General features: G+C 45.8%; 1 protein-coding gene across 2 annotated transcripts in view; it reads left to right on the top strand.

The window, feature by feature from the left end:
• PGM1 (phosphoglucomutase 1) overlaps positions 1–10,124 on the top strand; it is a 62,857-nt gene extending 52,733 nt beyond the window's left edge. For both annotated transcript variants that reach the window (XM_047726303.1, XM_047726302.1), the window contains exons 8-11: positions 1,005–1,140; positions 4,389–4,572; positions 7,057–7,191; positions 9,486–10,124. In XM_047726303.1, coding sequence (XP_047582259.1) covers positions 1,005–1,140; positions 4,389–4,572; positions 7,057–7,191; positions 9,486–9,575 — 545 coding nt within the window. In that variant the 3' untranslated portion in view covers positions 9,576–10,124. The remainder of the gene's footprint in view (positions 1–1,004; positions 1,141–4,388; positions 4,573–7,056; positions 7,192–9,485) is intronic.
• Positions 10,125–18,916: the final 8,792 nt, after the last annotated feature.

The raw sequence follows: 18,916 nt of genomic DNA, 5'->3' as shown, positions 1-18,916 counted from the left end.
GAGCCACCCAGGCGCAGCAATTATTTTTTTTAGTAGGCAAATACATAGATTTTTTTTTCTCTTATGAATTCTGAATTTACCTGTATTTGCCATTCCCAAGACTTAAAAAATATATTTATATATATTTTCTATTATATTTATATTGTATATGTTATACTTATGTCTATATATATATATCTTATATTTTTATATATCTTCAAGGACTTAAAGCTTTTCTTTCTTTTTTTTTTTTTTAAAGATTTTATTCATTTCATTTGACAGACAGAGATCACAAGTAGGCAGAGAGGCAGGCAGAGAGAGAGAGGAGGAAGCAGGCTTCCTGCTGAGCAGAGAGCCCGATGCGGGGCTCGATCCCAGGACCCTGGGATCATGACCTGAGCCGAAAGCAGAGGCTTTAACCCACTGAGCCACCCAGGCGCCCCAAAGCTTTTCAAATTTTATATTTGAATGTGTAATTTACCTGGAAATCTTTTTGGTGTGGTGTTTTATAGGGGAAAAAACTGAATTTTTTTCCAACTGTCTGGCTAGATAGCTAAATACTACCTTAAAAAGTAATTCCTTCTTTTCCTACAGCCTTGAAGTAACACCTTTATCATATATTCAAGTCATACACATGTTTAGGTCTCTTTCTAGGTGCCTTCTTTTGTTCCATTAGGCTGTCAGGCTTTTAATTATTGAATATTTATAATGGTCATGTTCTTCTGTTGTTTGTTTTTTTTTCTGCTCACATTTATACTTTGTAATTGATATATCCAGTTCCACCAGATTATCCCTCTGATATTTTTATTGGCATTTGCTGTAAATATCTAGATCACTTTGGGAAGCATCAGCTTCTTTCCAATATTATGTTGCTTTGTTCTCTATGTGGTTCCTTCCATGTATTCAAGTTCCTCAATCAAGTTTTATGACTTTTTTGATTGGGTCTCCATGTTTACTGTTGAGTTTATTCCCAAATGTTTTGGAGAAATCATGTTTCTCAAAACTGCTTGCTACCCCCTGGCCAGGTTCTGATCACATCCGCGAGAAAGATGGACTCTGGGCTGTCCTCGCTTGGCTCTCCATTCTAGCCACCCGCAAACAGAGTGTAGAGGACATTCTCAAAGATCACTGGCAGAAGTATGGCCGGAATTTCTTCACTAGGTAAGTCCCAGCCTGGCTGGGGTACAGAGGTAGGGTGGGGAAGTGTGCTGAGAGAGTTCTCATGTGTATAGATTTTTTTCCTGTTTCTCAAGTGATAATAAAACCCTAGTTCATTTAGCCTCTACAAATTGAGGAATTTTAAAATAATTCAATCAGGGTCACCTTTTATGTTTGCCGTAAAGAACAAGGCTTAAAAAATTTAGTTAATGTATTCAAAAGAATAAATGTTTTGTAAGCCTTTTAAATGTATGGAGGTGGACATGATGATTGCGCTGGATTTGGACTCAGAAGAATGGATTAGAATTTTTTTTCTGCCCCTTAGTGAGTTGGGAAGTCATTTAACCTCTCTCTAACAGAAAACTGTCCTCATTTTCCTCATTTGTAGAAATGGTAATAACAGTCTGCCATTGAGTGAATTAAATGAAATATGAGTCTGAAAGTGTTTTATAAACTCTGGGACACTCAAAGTATGGAAACTTTTTTTTTTTTTTCTGAAATTATGGAAACAATTATGCTTAGTCTAAATCAACTTTTCTGACTCATTAAAATAGGTCCCCAAAGGCTGCATACTTGTCAATACTTCATTCATTGATTCAATAAATCTTGACTGTGTGCCTACTTTCTGCCAGGCACTGGGAATTGGGCAGTGAACAAAATACTTAGAGTACATAGTAATTCTTCTTTGCCATGCATACTTCTGTTTTTAAAAGGCACTAATATTTTTTTTTTGAGAAGTGCTTTTCACTAATTCCAACTTGCCTTACCCCCAGTAAGTGTAAAAATCTAACAAAATTTTTTCTAGACCTCACTATTCTAATTATTGAAAGGAACTATGAGAAAAAGGGAGTAGATGAATTGCTAATCGGTAAGAAATGCATAGATGTAATTTCTTTGGGCTTCATTTGCCTTTTCTATAAAACAGGTGAGTTAAATTAGAGAATTTAAAGACTGTGTCACAGGGGCGCCTGGGTGGCTCAGTGGGTTAAAGCCTCTGCCTTCAGCTCAGGTCATGATTCCAGGGTCCTGGGATCGAGCCCCGCATCGGGCTCTCTGCTCTGCAGGGATCCCGCTTCCTCCTCTCTCTCTCTGCCTGCCTCGCTGCCTACCTGTGATCTCTATCTGTCAAAAAAAAAAAAAAAAAAAAAAAAATCTTTAAAGACTGTGTCACAGATTAAATAGTCAGTCCACGGTCTCTGGATAGTCCCGTAAGAATTAAACCTTAAGCAACTCAGCCTCCTTACTCAGAATCCTTTTATCAACTTGAGAGAAGGCCATTGCTGTCTTCTTCTTCATTGCAAGTCATTCTTCTGAGGAAGGTCTAAGTAATAAGGTTCACGTGGTACCGCAGCAGTAGCCCTGGGAACCATAGCAAGAATCTCTACTTCCTAAGAACCGGGAAAACCTGGTAATTCAGAACAGCAGTCATGGGCTCACTAGATTCTAGAGTGTCATGAAGGCAGGACCATGTCTGGTTCTGTGCTTCTGCTATCACTGAACACCTCACTCCTAATGACACCGTAAATATGCTTTGAATGAATAAATGAACGAGTTAACAAGAGAATAGTAACTAGAATGGAATAAGGTTAGAAGGTTTGTTTAGAAAAGGGGTCACTCTTGAATCAGTTAAGAGTCTCCATTTAAAAACCATTTTAGGGGCGTCTCAGTGGCTCAGTGCATTAAGCCTCTGCCTTCGGCCCAGGTCATGGTCCTAGGGTCCTAGGATCGAGCCCCGCATCGGGCTCTCTGCTCATCAGGGAGCTTGCATCCTCCTCTCTCTCTGCCTGCCCCTCTGCCTGCTTGTGATCTCTGTCTGTCAAATAAATAAATAAAATCTTAAAAATAAATAAAAAATAAAAACCGTTTTAACGTATTTGTATTAATTTCAGATAACTGCTAACTATTGCAAATCAAGTCCCTAGAACCTGCATCTCTAGTTAGTTAAGTCACCACCGTACCCTTCATCTACTTAACAGGAGTGCTAGGCATTGTTTTGTGTCAGCCTCAAAACAGTTAGTGGTGAGGCAGCTGAGATTCTGCGAGATGAAGCAACTTGCTCCTAGTTGCCCAGTTAGTAAGCGATAGAGGCTAGATTCGTAGCTCGTTCCGATGCCAAAGTCCAGATTCTTTCCATCACACCCCTCTGTGCCTAGGATTTGTAGAACACTTCCCCCAAACACCCAAAGGTCACAGGCAGAAAGCACAGACACCTGGTTGTGATTTCTTGCTGTTTATCATTTAACTAGGGGAAAGATCTGACTTCAAGACTAAGAGGACTGCTGTCCTTGATCCGTAGAATCCTGGAGCCTGAACAGGTTGGCCTTAACTCCCCAGTATTTCTCATGCCTCAGAGGGTGTCATCTTGCACATATCATGTTTGTTTTGCTATCGCAAATAAATACAGACTCTGCCGTCTTGAGCCTCTAAAAAATAACTCTCAAGAGGGTGTGTGCCACAAGGGTCAAGAAAAGCCACCTGTCAGAGTCTTTAACCTCATAAGAAAGAAGTCAGGAACAATTCTGGGAGTAATAATAATAATAGTCATAGAATTTCTTTTGTGATGATTTTTATTTATTTATTTATTTATTTTTCTGCTTTGATCCTTCTGTATCTACATCAAGCCTCCTCCGACAGGGTGAACCCAAAGCACTTTGGACCAGAATCCACCCTCACTGAAAGGACAGAGCTGTTTTCAGATGTACAGAGTTAGGGTTTGGCCCCTTATCTCTGGTCAGTGAAAACCTGGCCTCACTTTAGGAAGCTCCCGTGGAGACCGGAATGCTCTTGTGCCAAAAATCTCAGCAGCCGCGGGCAGGTCCCAGACTGGGAACTGTCCCAGGTTTTATCCCGAAGAAGCTCTAGGAGTTTGAAAGAGAAGTGCTTGATTCATGTTCTTGATGCAGAGTCCTTGGGAGATAACCCTGCATTTAATTCTACCTCCTCAGGATGCGGTGATTAGATGTTAGAATCTTTCACAAGCCTTCTAGAATTTATTCTGTAGAAAAGCCAAGATGGGAGTTTTCTGCTTACTCAGAAGTTCCTGGCCCTTCCCTGAAACCCCGCAAAGCCTTCCTCCCATCCCTGATCTGCTCCCTCCCCAGAGACGGACAGGCACAGCCTTTTGCCAGCTGCTTCAGCAGCTAGGGGGTTTGGGGTCGGGGGGAGGTCCAAACAGATGGTGAAGGAAGCGGTGATCTATCTCAGGGTGATCCAAAGGGAGTGTGTGGGCCCACCTCTGTGACTTCTTGCAGGTACGATTATGAGGAGGTGGAGGCTGAGGGTGCCAACAAAATGATGAAGGACTTGGAGGCCCTGATATCTGACCGCTCCTTCATGGGGAAGCAGTTCTCAGTAGGTGACAAAGTTTACACTGTGGAGAAAATTGATAACTTTGAATACAGTGATCCAGTGGATGGAAGCGTTTCAAGGAATCAGGTAGGAACAGATTTATGTGTATGGGAGAGAGGCCTGAAATCTCAAGAGAAAAAAGAAAAAGGCTGTTTGAGCCTTTTTCTTATCCCTATTTTCTATTTCTATTCGCAGCCCCTCCCTTTTTTCCCCCACAGTTGCCAGCTTTCTGCTGGGTCACACATAACTTGCAAATATACTCATAGGGGAGATGGGTTTTGCCCTGGTTCTGTGTACTCCCCTGTGTTCTCATTCTGGAACTCTTAGCCCCTGCTCCAGAGGGATTTTTTACATCCTCCAGAATTCTGTGCAAGACATTGTGCTGAATGCGTGTGCAGAAAGGAACCCTAGAATCTGAAGCTGAAAAGGTGAACTACTGCCTTGCTATCAGTCCCCTCTTTTTCTCTCAGGAGATGATAGCAGAATGCCAGTGGTGAGAGTGGCATTATCATAGACCTTTCTCTGGTATGTTCTGATTTCTAAAAAAAAAAAAAGAAGAAGAAAAATTGATGAGGCATTCTGGACTTAGAAATGTTAGCTGTTACCATCTGCAGCACATGACACGCAGCCAGTCCAGCACGGTGGTGCGTATGTAGCAAGACATCAGAGTTGAGAACCTGCATCATGTCTGGATGGAGACAGCTGTTAGGGTTTCCCTCGCTGGGTGCCAGGGAGCCAAGGCTGCAGTCTGGGTGGGCCTTCATCCAGGCTTCTCACAGACACCCGGGGCCCGGGGTCTTTTCTCCTCTGGTTCAGCTGTTGTCACGGGATGGACTCACCACTAATAATTTAGAAGCAGAGATAATAAAGGAGATGAAAATTACTTTACAGCTTTCCAGTTTGCTTTTTCCTGATAGACGCAGATTTTTGGCCCGGTCCTTCTCAAGGTAGCCGACAGCTTTGAAGGAGGGCGACCGCAGCCTTGATAAGAGTGTCTGTCTGGAGAGCAGGCAGTGGATGGGTGGTTGGAGCATGGCCACAGCGACCCTAAGCACCAGAGTCTCCCATCCTCAAAATGCTGGCCCAGTGGGCTTTCTTCTCTCTGCCTGTTCACCCTCTGTGAGAACTCTGGGTCTGGTACAGATGATTGTAAGCAACGTTTGAGATAAAGAGAGACGGGGGATAGAGTAGGAGGTGGGTATGGAAGAGGGCAGGGTGGGGTCCACAGGATGGCAGGGCAGAAGTGTTTGTAGAGAAGCCTTCAGAGAGAAAATGGGCAATTAGGGAAAGTAACCCCCATCTGCGCTACACCCAGCATCTGTGAGGAGGGAGGGGGAGCCGAGGCGTGTGTGTGAAGTGTGTTGGCATGAGCATGGGTGCTGTTTGCTGCACTCTGTGAGGAAGAACCCAACAGCTTCATGTTCTATAATCAGAAAGTCTGAAGATTTGGATGGAAGGGCAGGGAGGAGGGAGAATCCTCTGAAGGAGACATAGCCTCTGCCATCAAGTGGAAAGAATTTAGAAGCTTCAAGTTGAAGCTGTGGGAGAGGTAGACAAACCTGGTATGTTTCTAGAAGCAAGAAATGGTAGATGGGAGTTAACGGTATCCTCCTCATGATGATGGAATCAGGAAGGTGCTGTGTGCATTTCCTTTCCTGTCTTCATGGCCGAATGGCACGATTAGACACGGGACGGGATTTGGTGACAAACAGCAGCTGAGGAGCAGTGTCTCTCCTGGTTGGTGTCCGACTTTGAAGTTCTTTGTATAGAAGAATGACAGGCTCACGAGGACTAGGTCTCAGACCGCTGTCTTGCTGACTCTTCCTACCTCAGGTGACAGAATATGTATGTGAGAATCTTTAGCTTCAATTCTCCTGAAGCAAGAAGGTTATTGAGGATGAGAGATGCTGCCAGGGAGGAAAGAAGAAGGCAGCAGGGGGTTGGGGGCATGGGTTGGCATGGCACCCACATGGACCCCACTTTGAGTCCTCAGGCGTTGAGAGGAGAGTGATCGCTGGCTCCTGCTTGCTGGGTTGGCAGTAGCTGGCTTCAGCTGCGGCGTGTGGCCTGCTGTTCTCCATTTGAGCCTCTCTGTTGGTATTGTGAGAGTTCTTCCTCTGCTCTGTCTGGAATCTCTTCTGCTCTGGTTTCAGCCCATTCTGTCCATGTTTTCCTCCTGATCTGGGGATCAAATTTCTGTATCTAGCGACTTATTTGTTTACTTATTTATTAGGCTTCAAACTGGAATGTTCAGGCCATAAATTACAGGGGAGTGGGGAGAGGCGGGGAGGGCCGGCCTGTGTCCTCAGGACCCCTGCGCCCCAGATCAGATCTCCCACCTGACGCTGGGCATGCTTCTCCCCCCGTAAGCTCAGCCCCCTTTGGCCGGACGCAGTGACGGGCTGACCACAGCCGACTCCTGGGGCGTGACTGCCGTCCTTTATCAAGGGCCCGATCTTCCAGTTGATCACGTGCGGAGGAAATTCCATCTGCACACGAACCCCTTGTATTTGCCAGCCTTCAGTCTCCCTTCCAGCAGGTGGGGGACACATCTCTGCTTCCCTTCTCCAGGGCCTGCGGCTCATTTTTGCAGACGGTTCCCGCATCATCTTTCGGCTGAGTGGCACGGGGAGCGCGGGGGCCACGATTCGGCTGTACATCGACAGCTACGAGAAAGATATCGCCAAGATCTACCAGGACCCTCAGGTAATGCCCAGGCCCTGTGTCCTGATGAGTTAATGCTTTCCATTAAAGGGAACAGTAGTGGTTTCCCCGAGTCTGTGTTACCACAGCCCGTTTCTCCGGTGGTCAAAACACGTGTGTTCAGTTTTCTCTGTGTCTCCTTCAGTACGTCGTAACAACAGTGACAGCTAACCATTATCTCAGTGTTTTCTCTGTGCCAAGCTCTGTTCTAAGCCCATTACCCAAGTGGATATACTCACTGAAGTCTCAAATGAGGTAGCCCCCATTCTTGTCCCTACCACAGATGAAGAAATAGGCAGAGAAAGGTTAAACGGCAGCTCATAGGGTCACGTGCCTGGTGAGCAACAGTCAGGAAAACTAATCTTTAAATCAGCCCCTCTTCTGGCGTTCTGGTCTGTCACTGGTCATTTGCTACTCTGCTTGGTCTGATCGCCTGTTCTGGAAGGGCACACGCTGGTTCCAGATTTGGTGGTGGAGCAGAGAGTCTCATGACCCAGCAACAAAGGCCAATATGGAAGAGTCTGCAGACTGGAAGCCTGGTGGTTTGGGCTCCCAGACCTACCCAGAGGATCTCCAGAAGTATGTCAGAGTGAGGAGGGACCCCGGAGGCAGGGGTGGGGTGGAGAACTTAGAGGACAGCCACCCCAGGGGAGGAGCTGAGGGGAGACAGTGACACACAGGAGACTTTCACCTTGTTTGTTCCTCAATGGTCTTGACAGATGTTCCCCCACCAGAGTTGCACAGCCAAAAAAGTATAGGAGCTGTTGTGGTCCATTAACCCCTTCTTCAGGATTCATAACACACATGGCACCTTACGGGCTCTGAGAAAACTCGCGGCAAAGACGCCTGTTTGAGTGGCATTTCACCATGCTTATTCTACTAAGCCTTTTTCCTTCTAACACCTAATTAAAATCCGAGGAAACTCATTCGGAAAGCCTTGGCATAGTGGTTTTGAGAATAAAGTTTAGATGTAGAAAGGTCTTGCTTTCAATCCAGTTTCTGCCACCTGAGTAGTAGCCGTGTGTCTGCGGGCAAGTAGTTTCCGTGCTCTGAGCTGTGGTTTCCTGGTAGAGTACTTTCTACCACTCCGAGGTATTATAGGGATTTAAGGAGACAAGGGACTCGAAATTCCAAATGCTGCGCCTGGCACATAGGATTAGCTTTTAAGAACATGTGGCTCTTAGAGTCGAGAGGAGGGTTCACTTTTACATTTTTTTTATTGTGTCCAGACTCTAGGTTCAATTGTTGCAAGATCTCTGTCGTACTGTAGGTGTCCCTAAAACTTAAACTAAAGGCAATGGTGTCTGCGTTGTAGACGCACAGAATAATATAGCAGGAGAAAAAGAAGGGAATTGTGGTCTTTTGTCCTAATACCAGGTATGTTGTAGACATTTAAGAATGAATGAAAGATAAGTTTCTTTGAACCATAGTTGTCAGGAGGTGGGGGAGAGGTGGGGAGGGAGGTGGGGAGGGTGGTGCGAGGGGTCTAAAGGGTGTGAGCTGCCCACAGTGCCTAGATGTATCACCATTCCAGCCACGAGATGCCTTCCCTTACTCTGGAGCTGCTGGACCTTTGCCTCAGCACTTTCTGGGACTGTTGGAACCCCCAGGGGAATGGCAAGTGCTGTGCTCAGCTCGTGGAGTTGCTTTTCCTGCTTTCAGCCAGGAATCATGAGTTGGTAGAGATTAAGATGAGGGAAAGCAACAGTGGGCAGTAGGAAATGAACTGCTCTTGGCTCTGCCCTTGGGTCATTTGGTTAAATCACTTCATCTTTTTGGATCTCAGTTTTCTCATCTGTAACATGGGCAGTTTAGCTAGATAAGTAAGTGGTTTTAAAAAATGTTTTCATTTAAAAAAATTAAAAATTATTTATATTTATAAACATATCCTGCAACAGCAGAATTCTTTTCTTTTTCCCCCTGAGTGAGAAGTAGTTGGAAGGTAGTATTGTTGCATTTTGCAAAGATCTCTTTGGGGACAATGTGGGCGGCAAATTAGAGGATGTGGAAGTAGAAGGACCATTGTTCCAGGTGAGAAAGAGAAAGTTGATTTAGCGAGATTGATGGCCCAGGTTGGAGAGAGATGGTGCCCGTTGAGAGACGTATAGAAGGTAAAAACTACTTACGTTTGCTAATAGATTGGACAAGGGCAATGTGGGAGAAGAAGGGGTCAAGAGTAACTCGTAGTTGTTCATTAAGTTTAGAGAAAGTAGGTCTTGGAGGCCATCTGAGGGCTAGAGCTCTGGATCTGTGTCTAGAGAAAGTAATGGAAAAGGTTCTCTTTGTGTCTCCCTCAGGTCATGTTGGCCCCCCTTATTTCCATCGCTCTGAAGGTGTCCCAACTCCAGGAGAGGACGGGACGCACTGCGCCCACCGTTATCACCTAAGAAGACAGGCCAGTTGCGGTACGTCCCTCTGCCTCAGGACCCTCCAAGTCATCTGATTGAAGAGCATGGACAAACAAAATGTATCCACCCAGGCTTCTTAAGATTTGGTTTTTCCACTAACCAGTTGTTGATGACTGGCCCATTAGTGTGACAGTGCCAGCTGAGATGCCGTGTGGGCAAGGGACCTAGGGGCTTTTGCTAACGTCCCTCCGTGTTGTGCCCTTAAGCCCTGCTGCTGTGCAGGTGTTTGTCTCCCGAGCACCTGCTTCTGTTCACTACAATGTGGGATGGAGGCTGAGCGGGAGCCAGTGAGGCCATTTCTCACGCTTAGGTTGTCCCAGTGAAATGACAGTGCAAGCTCATTTTTCTTTGGTGAATTCCTCCCCATTCACTGTTTACATGTGTTCCAGTAAAATCCAATTTCTGGTGCCTTCTCTCCAATCAGTTCTTTCCTCAGAGTGAGACGTACTTGTCTACAGATGTCTGCCTTGTTTTTGCAACATAGTCCCACACAAATATTGTGGAATATTAAAGCAAAATAACCCACTATTTCTTGATGTCTTTTTTTTCCCCCTTAAATGCAAAATGCTCTTTCACTTTCAGAAAGAAAAAAAATTTTTTTTTTTAAAGAAGATATTGTATTCTGTTTGGATGTCCTAGCTAGAAGACAAAATGTTCTCTGCACTAGGTTTAAAATCCTTGTACTCAAGAACTGTGATTTCAGATCTTAGCAGAGTCAACTGAGCCCTAGATTCATCCGAGGTAGCTTACTTTATGTAAGCTCGACTTGGTTAATTTGGAATGAGGGAAAGCTAGATGATTTTCAGGAGATTTTTTTCTCCCAGGAAATATTAAATAGCAAAGTGCGGCCATGTGCCTTGTGGTGTTGAGATACTGTAATGCATATTGAGGGGACAGAGGCAGAACTCTCAGAAGCTGAGAGCAAGATGACCAGTATTTGGCTGGATATCTTGAGCGCATTGACATCTTACTCGTCTTAGAACGATTTTATTTTATTTTAAAGATTTTTGGTTTTTTGAGAGAGAGAGAGAGCATGAGCATGGGCAAAGGGAGAAGCAGACTGCCCCGCTGAGCAGGGAGCCCGATGTGGGGCTCTATCCTAGGACCCTGGGATCCTGACTTGGCCAAAGGCAGACACTTAACCAACTGAGCCACCCGGGTGCCCCAACTTAGAACATTTATATTCACTCCATGAGTGTAATGTAGTAGTTAAACACATTGGTTTGGAAGCCAACAGACATGAGTTTGAATCCAGCTTGGGCCTTTGAGTCACTTTTGAATACATTCTCAGTATCTTGAAAATCAGGATGAAGGGGTGCCTGGCTGGCTCAGTCTCTGGAGTTGTGACTCTTGATCTCAGGGTCGAGTTCAAGCCCCTCATTGGACGTGGAGCCTACTAAAAAAAAATTGTAAAAAAAAAAAATCAGGATGAAAATAGTTCCTACTTTATGGAGTCATCAAGAACATTGAGTGAATGGACCTGTGCACAGCAGTGGGCACTTTATCTCGCTCATGGTAGATTGTCAAGTGAGCGGGAACTAGGATTATGCTTATAATACTGTTTCTAGATTTTAAAGTATTAGGAAAACAAAACTGTAACACTAATACTTGTAATGCATTTAATGGTTTGCAGGGCATTTCCACAAAGTCCCCTTGGTGTACAGACTATTCCAGAGAGGCAGTTCAGGTCTGTACCCCTCCCCCACCCAGGTGGACAGGGTCTCTGGGGTAAGATTTCCAACGTTGCCGGTTGACAAGGGGGGTCTAGCCCAGCAAACAAAACTGAGCTCTCACAAAGATGAGAGGAAGATGAGTATTTATTGAACATTAGATGCCAAACATTGTTGAGTGCTTTCCATATACTCTTTACATGCTCCCAGTCACTCTAGATACTCCCAATATTCCCATTTTACAGATGGGGTCTGGTTACTTGCCCAGTGTTGGCATCACTGGGTAGTGGTGACATATCCCCAGGCAATGAAGCTCAGCCCTGCCCGGTTTGCCAGTACTTTGCCTGGCCCCCGCTATTGACTGGCTGCTTCTAACAAGTGAAAGAAAGGTTTTTGCATTTGCACAAATGCCTCTATATTTTATTTATTAAAGGGTCATACTTTGTGCCTTGGGTGCCAGAGAGTGTTAATTTTGGCATTGTTGTCCTCACCTCCCTCTGGCCCTGGGATCTTTTTTTTTTTTTTGAAAGATTTTATTTATTTATTTGACAGACAGAGATCACAAGTAGGCAGAGGGGCAGGTGGTGGTGGGGGGCAGGGAAGCAGGCTCCCCACTGAGCAGAGAGCCCAATACAGGTCTCAGTCCCAGGACCCTTAGATCATGACCTGAGTCGAAGGCAGAGGCTTAACCCACTGAGCCACCCAGGCACCATGGGAGAAAGAATCTTAAGCAGGCTCCACACTCAGCACAGAGCCTGACAGGGCGCTTGATCTACCTGAGCTGAAATCAAGTTAGATACTTAACTTAACCTTAACTTAACCACCTAGGTGCCCCTGGCCCTGGGATCTTTTTTTTTTTTTTTTAAAGATTTTATTTATTTATTTGTCAGAGAGAGAGAGAGCAAGCACAGGCAGACAGAATGGCAGGCAGAGGCAGAGGGAGAAGCAGGCTCTCTGATGAGCAAGGAGCCCGATGTGGGACTTGATCCCAGGACGCTGGGATCATGACCTGAGCCGAAGACAGCTGCTTAACCAACTGAGCCACCCAGGCGTCTTTTTTTTTTTAATATATAATGTATTATTTGTTTCAGACTGTGATCATCAGTCTTACACAGTTCACAGCACTCACCATAGTACATACCCTCCCCAATGTCCATCCACCAGCCACCCCTTCTCTCCCCTCCCAACCCCCCAACACCCCTTAGTTTGTTTTCTTAAGAGAACTTAAGAGTCTCTTATGGTTTATCTCCCTCCCCTTATGGTCCCATCTTGTTTCATTTTTTTCCCCTCCCTTCCTCCTACAACCCCCCGCCCTGCCTCTCAAATTCCTCATATCAGAAAGATCATATGATAATGTCTTTCTCTGATTAACTTATTTTGCTCAGCATAGTACGCTTAGGTTCCATCCACATCATTGCAAATGGCAGGCTTTCAGTTTTTTGATGCCTGCATAGTATTCCAGTGTGTGTGTGTGTGTGTGTGTGTGTGTGTGTGTGTGTGTGTGTGTCACATCTTTATGCATTCATCTGTTGTTGGGCATCTAGGCTCTTTCCATAGTTTGGCTATTGTGGACACTGCTGCTATAAACATTCGGGTACACGCATCCCTTCAGATTGCTACATCTCTATCTTTAGGGTAAATACCCAGTAGTGCGATTGCTGGGTCGTAGCTGGCCCTGGGATCTTGATACTTAGGTGTATCAGTCAGTCAGGAAATGTGTATTGACCCACATTAAGTGTGAAATGCCCTGGGAAGGGAAGAATGTGTAACACAATTATGCCCTCCAGCTGTCCATAAGACTAGTGAAGGAAGTGAAGTCAGCACAGGTAGTAGACTGTACAGGGTAACTGCCTTCCGAATGTGTAGGCAGCCCCTGATGCTACAATTCAGATTTTCTTTCTTTCTTTCTTTCTTTTTTTAAGATTTTATTTTTTTTTTTTGACAGACAGAGATCTCAAATAGGCAGAAAGGAAGGCAGAGAGAGAGAGAGGAGGAAGCAGGCTTCCTGCTGAGCAGAGAGCCCGACGCAGGGCTTGATCCCAGGACCCCGGGACCCCAGGACCCCGGGACCCCAGGACCATGACCTGAGTCGAAGGCAGAGGCTTTGACCCACTGAGCCACCTAGGCGCCTCTAGAATCCAGATTTTCTAAGTACCTATTCAGTTTCAAAATGTTGGGCTACAGACTTCCGAGTAACCCTCTAAGCAAGAAATTATTATTCCCATTCTAGAGCTGAGACAACTGAGGCAAAAGAGAAGCCTGAGTAATTTGCCCCAGGTGCCCAGCTACCATGTGGTGGAAGTGGAATTTTGAGTGGGGATCTCACTGACTTTCCATGACCCTTTTCCTTCCTCTCCATCTGTTGAATCAGATGCAGACAAGGCTGTGGCCCTTGGAATGGCTTTAGAAATTTCCTCTTCATCCCTGATCATAATTCAGCTGCTTCCCCGACCCCACATGGCTACAGGTTTGGAAGTTAAAAGCTCAGGGGAGGAAGATGGCTGGGGCCACGGATCTGTGGGGGTGCGTGTGGGTGAGGGCCACCTTTCCTCTGTCTGTGGCTTCCAGAGAGACACCCCAACACATGTGCCCACCAGGAATGCTGGGGGATGGGGCCCCGAGCGGCTGGCCAGAGGCCTGCAGCCAAGCTTCCCCACCCGCCAGGATTGATGTGGTCTGTGAGTCAGGCCTGTTTTCGTTGGGGTGTGGTGGGGATTACAGTGAGAAAATTGGGTTGGAACTGTTGGGGCTAAACTCTGAAATTTCACATTTCCCCTCCCTTTTGACATTCAGCTTTCATTTTGGAAAAGCAGATTCCAGTTCAGGGAAGCTCCCCAGGTCCAGAAAGGGGCCAGGCTTACAAGGGAGGGGCCCTGCCTCAGAGAAGGAAAACAAAGGCCAAGCTCGCTGCATTTCAGGGGAGGCCAAGCTTTGGGGTCTTGGTCCCTCTGCTTCCTCTGCCTCCGAGTTCATGCTGAATTCAGCTGCATTTCTGGTTCACCCACTAGACAGAAAGTGGCCTCCCTGTGTAAGACTCCTTTAGAAAACATAGTACAACATGTGGGAGACACATCCCTCATGTTTTCATACTCTGAACGCCCAGCAAGGGGGTTGTGATCACAGCCACTGTGAGTGGAGTCACCACACCTCACCTGCATTACCGCAGAGATCCCCTCATGGCCTTGGGCCTCCATGCTCGCCTCCTCTGATCTGTTCTCCGTCGCATCAGTGAGGTGCTCTTGCCAGTGCTAATGTCCAGGCGCCTGTGTGTCACCCGTAAGGCCATGTGTGCTGCCTGCCTGCTACCTGCCAACTCCTCATCCTCTGCTCTCTGCCTTACCGTTCAGACACAGGGAACCACCTGGACACACTGTGCTCTGTCGTCTCTGTGTCTTTGTCGCTGCTCTTCTGTCTGTCTGCATCACTTTCCCCTTCCGTCCCATCCTCCACCATCCCCCCCAACTCCTGCCTATTCCTTAAACACTGTTTTCTCCAAGGAGTTGTTGCTGACCCTCCAGGGTCTGGTTTGGGAATCTGGGTATTCCTATAGAACCCTCCTTAAGCCACTTAGCATGCTGTAGTTTATAGCCTGTTTACTTTCCATTTCTCCCACTGCCCCTGTGGGCTCCTAGAAGGCAGGGACTGATTTTTTAGTTTGAAAGACGATTTTTAGAAAGAGTGGAGGAAAGCCAGTTGCGTGGCAGAGCGCACTTACGCTATGGCTCCCTGCTCCCAGCCAGCCTCTGCGGTACGAGTATCTTCATTCTGGCGATGACAAGTGAGTTGACCAACTTTCACAGCTCATGAACCCTTTAACCAAGAACTCTTTGATAAAGCTTTAGAGGTTGAAAGTGAGAAAGCACCCAGGACAGAGGATCAGGGTAGAATCTGGCAGCAGATGGGAGACATATGTGTCATGGTCACTTTGAAGAAAGCGTAATTTAAATGTTAAGAAGTATTTTATCTCTGATTGCTACAAAAGTGAATTGGGGGTATAGTTGGGGAAGGGTTCTACCAAATTAGCCTGAATATAGAAAGAAGCTATTTTTGTTCAAGGAGTAGAATCAAGAAAGCCAGCTCTAAGTCCTGAAGACCGCCTCTGAGCAGATTCATGGGAGGGAAGCCGTGACAGGGCAAGGCAGGTCCACCAGCCCTGGGCCTCACGCTGTTGGGGAGCATAGCATGTACTTCCAGAAGAGGGAGAGGCTCTTCTTGGTTCCTCTCATGAGAGCAAGAGGCATTCTTACCATGTGGCTTGTCATTACACAAAAGAAGTGAGGTCGCCGCCAGCAAGAGTTATGTCTCGTGTCTGTCTGCTTGTCCTGTGGGAACTTCTGAAGGCTTTGGTTTGATTTTCACCTAATGTGAAGACTCTACCTAGATCTATTAAGTTGGATTTGTGGGTGTGGGCTAATAACTACTTTCTGAAAAGCATGTCCTCTGTGATTCAGAGTGCTGCTCTTCAGCTGACAGGAAGGCCAGTGAAGAGTAGCAATCTGTGTGCTTTTAACGACAGTGTTATTTTGTAAAACTTCTGTCTCCGTTGCTTTCTGACTTCATTTTTGTACTGTGTTTAGGAGGGCTGTTATTATCCTAGATAAAGAAATAGAAACTTTGAGAGCTTACGTGGCCTGTGCCGAGTCTCACAAACATGATGGAGAAAGCAGACCTGCCACTCCCATCCCTCAGTGTTTGGGATTCTTTCTCCGGTTTACTGTTACTGTCTAACGAAGCACCCCCAAATCTAGTGGTGGTAAACTCTTAAACAGTCTCATTATGCTCATGGGTTCTGTGGGTCAGGGCATCAGGCACAGTGGAAAAAGCTTGTCTGCCCTGCAGGTCAGGGCCCTCAGGTGAGAAGACCGGAACAGGTGGGGAAGGACTCAAATGCCCAGGGGCTGGCACCATCTGGAGGCCTCCAGCCCCCAAGGCTGAGGGTTCAGGGGGGACTGCCCACTGCTGCTCCTGTTCATGAGCTTTTTAGCCTCGAGTTCCTCACAGCATGGTGTTAGCTTCTAGGAGGGAGCTTCCCAAGAGCAAGGGTACTGAGAAAGCCAGGCATAAGCTGTATTTTCCTTTCCTACCTACCTCTGTCCAACTGGTTGTGCCCAACTCACTCAGGCCAGTCCAGGTTCAAGGGCAGGGGAATTGCATTCTACCTAATCTGGGGGGAGTGGCAGGGTCCCATTGTGGGAGCTCTTCTCTTTGGAAAGTACATTCTGTCACAGTTTTCAAATTTTCTCCCAGTAATGATACCATTCTGAGTCATGTGAGTATGAAAAGGAATTTAGTTTAGAAATTATTTTCACCGGGAGCACCCGTCTGTCGCTTATCTGAATATAGATGCGTCTTGTCATCTCACATTCCCATACCCATGACCGACATAACCGATCAATCGTAGCGCTATTCTACTAAGCTCAGATGGGGCTCCAGAAACCTCAATAGGATACACCAGACAAGAAATATTCAGCAATGGCAGAGGGGATATGAATGAAAACTTATTTGCTACTTGGGAATATTCTTACTTTCTTACTTTTACAATGTCTAACTAACACCTCATATTGGGTGTGAAAGCCTATTTGAAAATAGACCAGGGGTGCCTGGGTGGCTCAGTAGGTTAAAGCCTCTGCCTTCAGCTCAGGTCATGATCCTAGGGTTCTGAGGTCAAGCCCCGCGTCGGGCTCTCGCTCTGGGGAGCCTGCTTCCTCCCCTCTCTTTCTCTCTGCCTGCCACTCTGCCTACTTGTGATCTCTGACAAATAAATAAAATCTTTAAAAAAAAAAAGAAAATAGACCATTCAGTCTGTAAACTGATGAAAAATATGTGCACAGTATGGAGAAAATCAGTGATAACTTATAAATAAATCACCATTGATTTCAGAAACAGCATGAAACATTAATAAAATGATTTTACTGGTATTTTTAAACTCAGAAGTGAACTGGGGGTTGATTTCACTATCTGAAGGTCACCGTCCCAGCTTTCAACACTGTGGTTCTTTCCATCTGCCACTTTTGCTTCCTTGGCTGTAACAATCACTTATATCTCACTTCATGACTCCTAAAGCTTGTATAGCACTTTTCAGAGCCCTTCCACTCACTGTCTCATTTAACCTTCACAACTGTCCTGTGTAATAGATTTGCAGTAAACATGACATTTAGTGATCAGATTCTCTGTCCCAAATCATACAAATTCCTACTACTGGGGCTCCTGAGTGGCTTAATCAGTTAAGCATCTGCCTTTGACTCAGGTAGTGATCCTGGGGTCCTGGGATGGAGCCCCTCATCTGGCTCCCTGCTCAGTAGAAAGCTTGCCTCTCCCTCTCCCTTTGCCCTCCACCCCTACTCATGCTTGCTATCTCTCACTCTTGCTTTCTATCTCAAATAAATAAAATCTTTTAAAAATTACTATTATACTAACATATATTGATTGCCTTATTAAATGACAAATTGTAGATAAATTGACTAATGCTAGGTACCAGATACCTTTAATCACTTGATATACACCTGGTCATTTAATCCATATCACAACCCTAAGGATGGGAATTATTCACTCCATCTTACAGATGAGGAAATGGAGGCTGTTCAAGAGTCAGTAATTTGCCTAAGGTTGAAATTACCAAGTGGTGGAACTGAGATTTGAACCTGAGTTGGTCAGACTATAAAGTCCAAGTAAAATGCTAGAAGCAAGGCCTCTCTTACTTCCATTGGGAAATAATTTTTTTTTTTCAGATCTAATTTTTTGGAATGATTTTGGCAAGAAAATGGATAATAAAATTTGATGTATACTTTTTTTTTTAAAGATTTTATTTATTTATTTGCCAGAGAGAGAGAGAGAGAACAGGCAGCAGAGGCAGAGGGAGAAGCAGGCTCCCCGCCGAGCAAGGAGCCCGATGCGGGACTCGATCCCAGGATGCCGGGATCATGACCTGAGCCGAAGGCAGCGGCCCAACCAACTGAGCCACCCAGGCGTCCCTGATGTACACTTTTTAAAAAGATTTATTTATTTGACAGAGAGTGCGGGGGAAGGGGCAGAGGGAAAGAGGGAGAGAGGGAGAAAATCACGAGCAGACTCCCCTCTGAACACAGAGTTGGTCATGGAGCTCAATCTCACAGCCCTGAGACCATGACCTGAGCCAAAACCAAGAGTCAGACACTCAGCTGAGCTACCCAGGTGCCCCGATGTGTAATTTGATAGTATAATGTTTTCTACCAATAGATGGTGGTGGTAGAGAGATATATTTACACAACTGATAGTTGGGAAGAGGTCAAAGCTAGTTTAAAATGGAAGCCCAGGTTCAGTAGTCCCAAGTGTCCTCAGTAGATCACCCCTTGTGATGTAGTTGATTTATGGAAGAAAGACTTGAGGGTCTGCCCCATCTTCCCAGTCTCCCTGAACCAGTCTGGTACTGGTTATTCTGTGGGGAAAGTGGTTGGCATCACATGAACATCTCCTCTCAGAACCCCTGAATTCATGTTAATGCTCCTGTCTATGCTCAAGGCAGATTTTCTTTTCTGTCATCTAGCAGTTTCCAGAGAATGAAGGATTATCTTCAAAATGTCCTCTTCCCCTTCCCCTTCCCCTTCCCCTTCCCCTTCCCCTTCCCCTTCCCCTTCCCCTTCCTCCTCCTCCTCCTCCTCCTCCTCCTCCTCC

The sequence above is a fragment of the Lutra lutra genome, chromosome 4, assembly GCF_902655055.1.
Source record: "Lutra lutra chromosome 4, mLutLut1.2, whole genome shotgun sequence".
NCBI lineage: Eukaryota > Metazoa > Chordata > Mammalia > Carnivora > Mustelidae > Lutra > Lutra lutra.
Note: the sequence above shows the minus strand (reverse complement) of the source record. Positions and strands in the feature narration are given on the sequence as shown.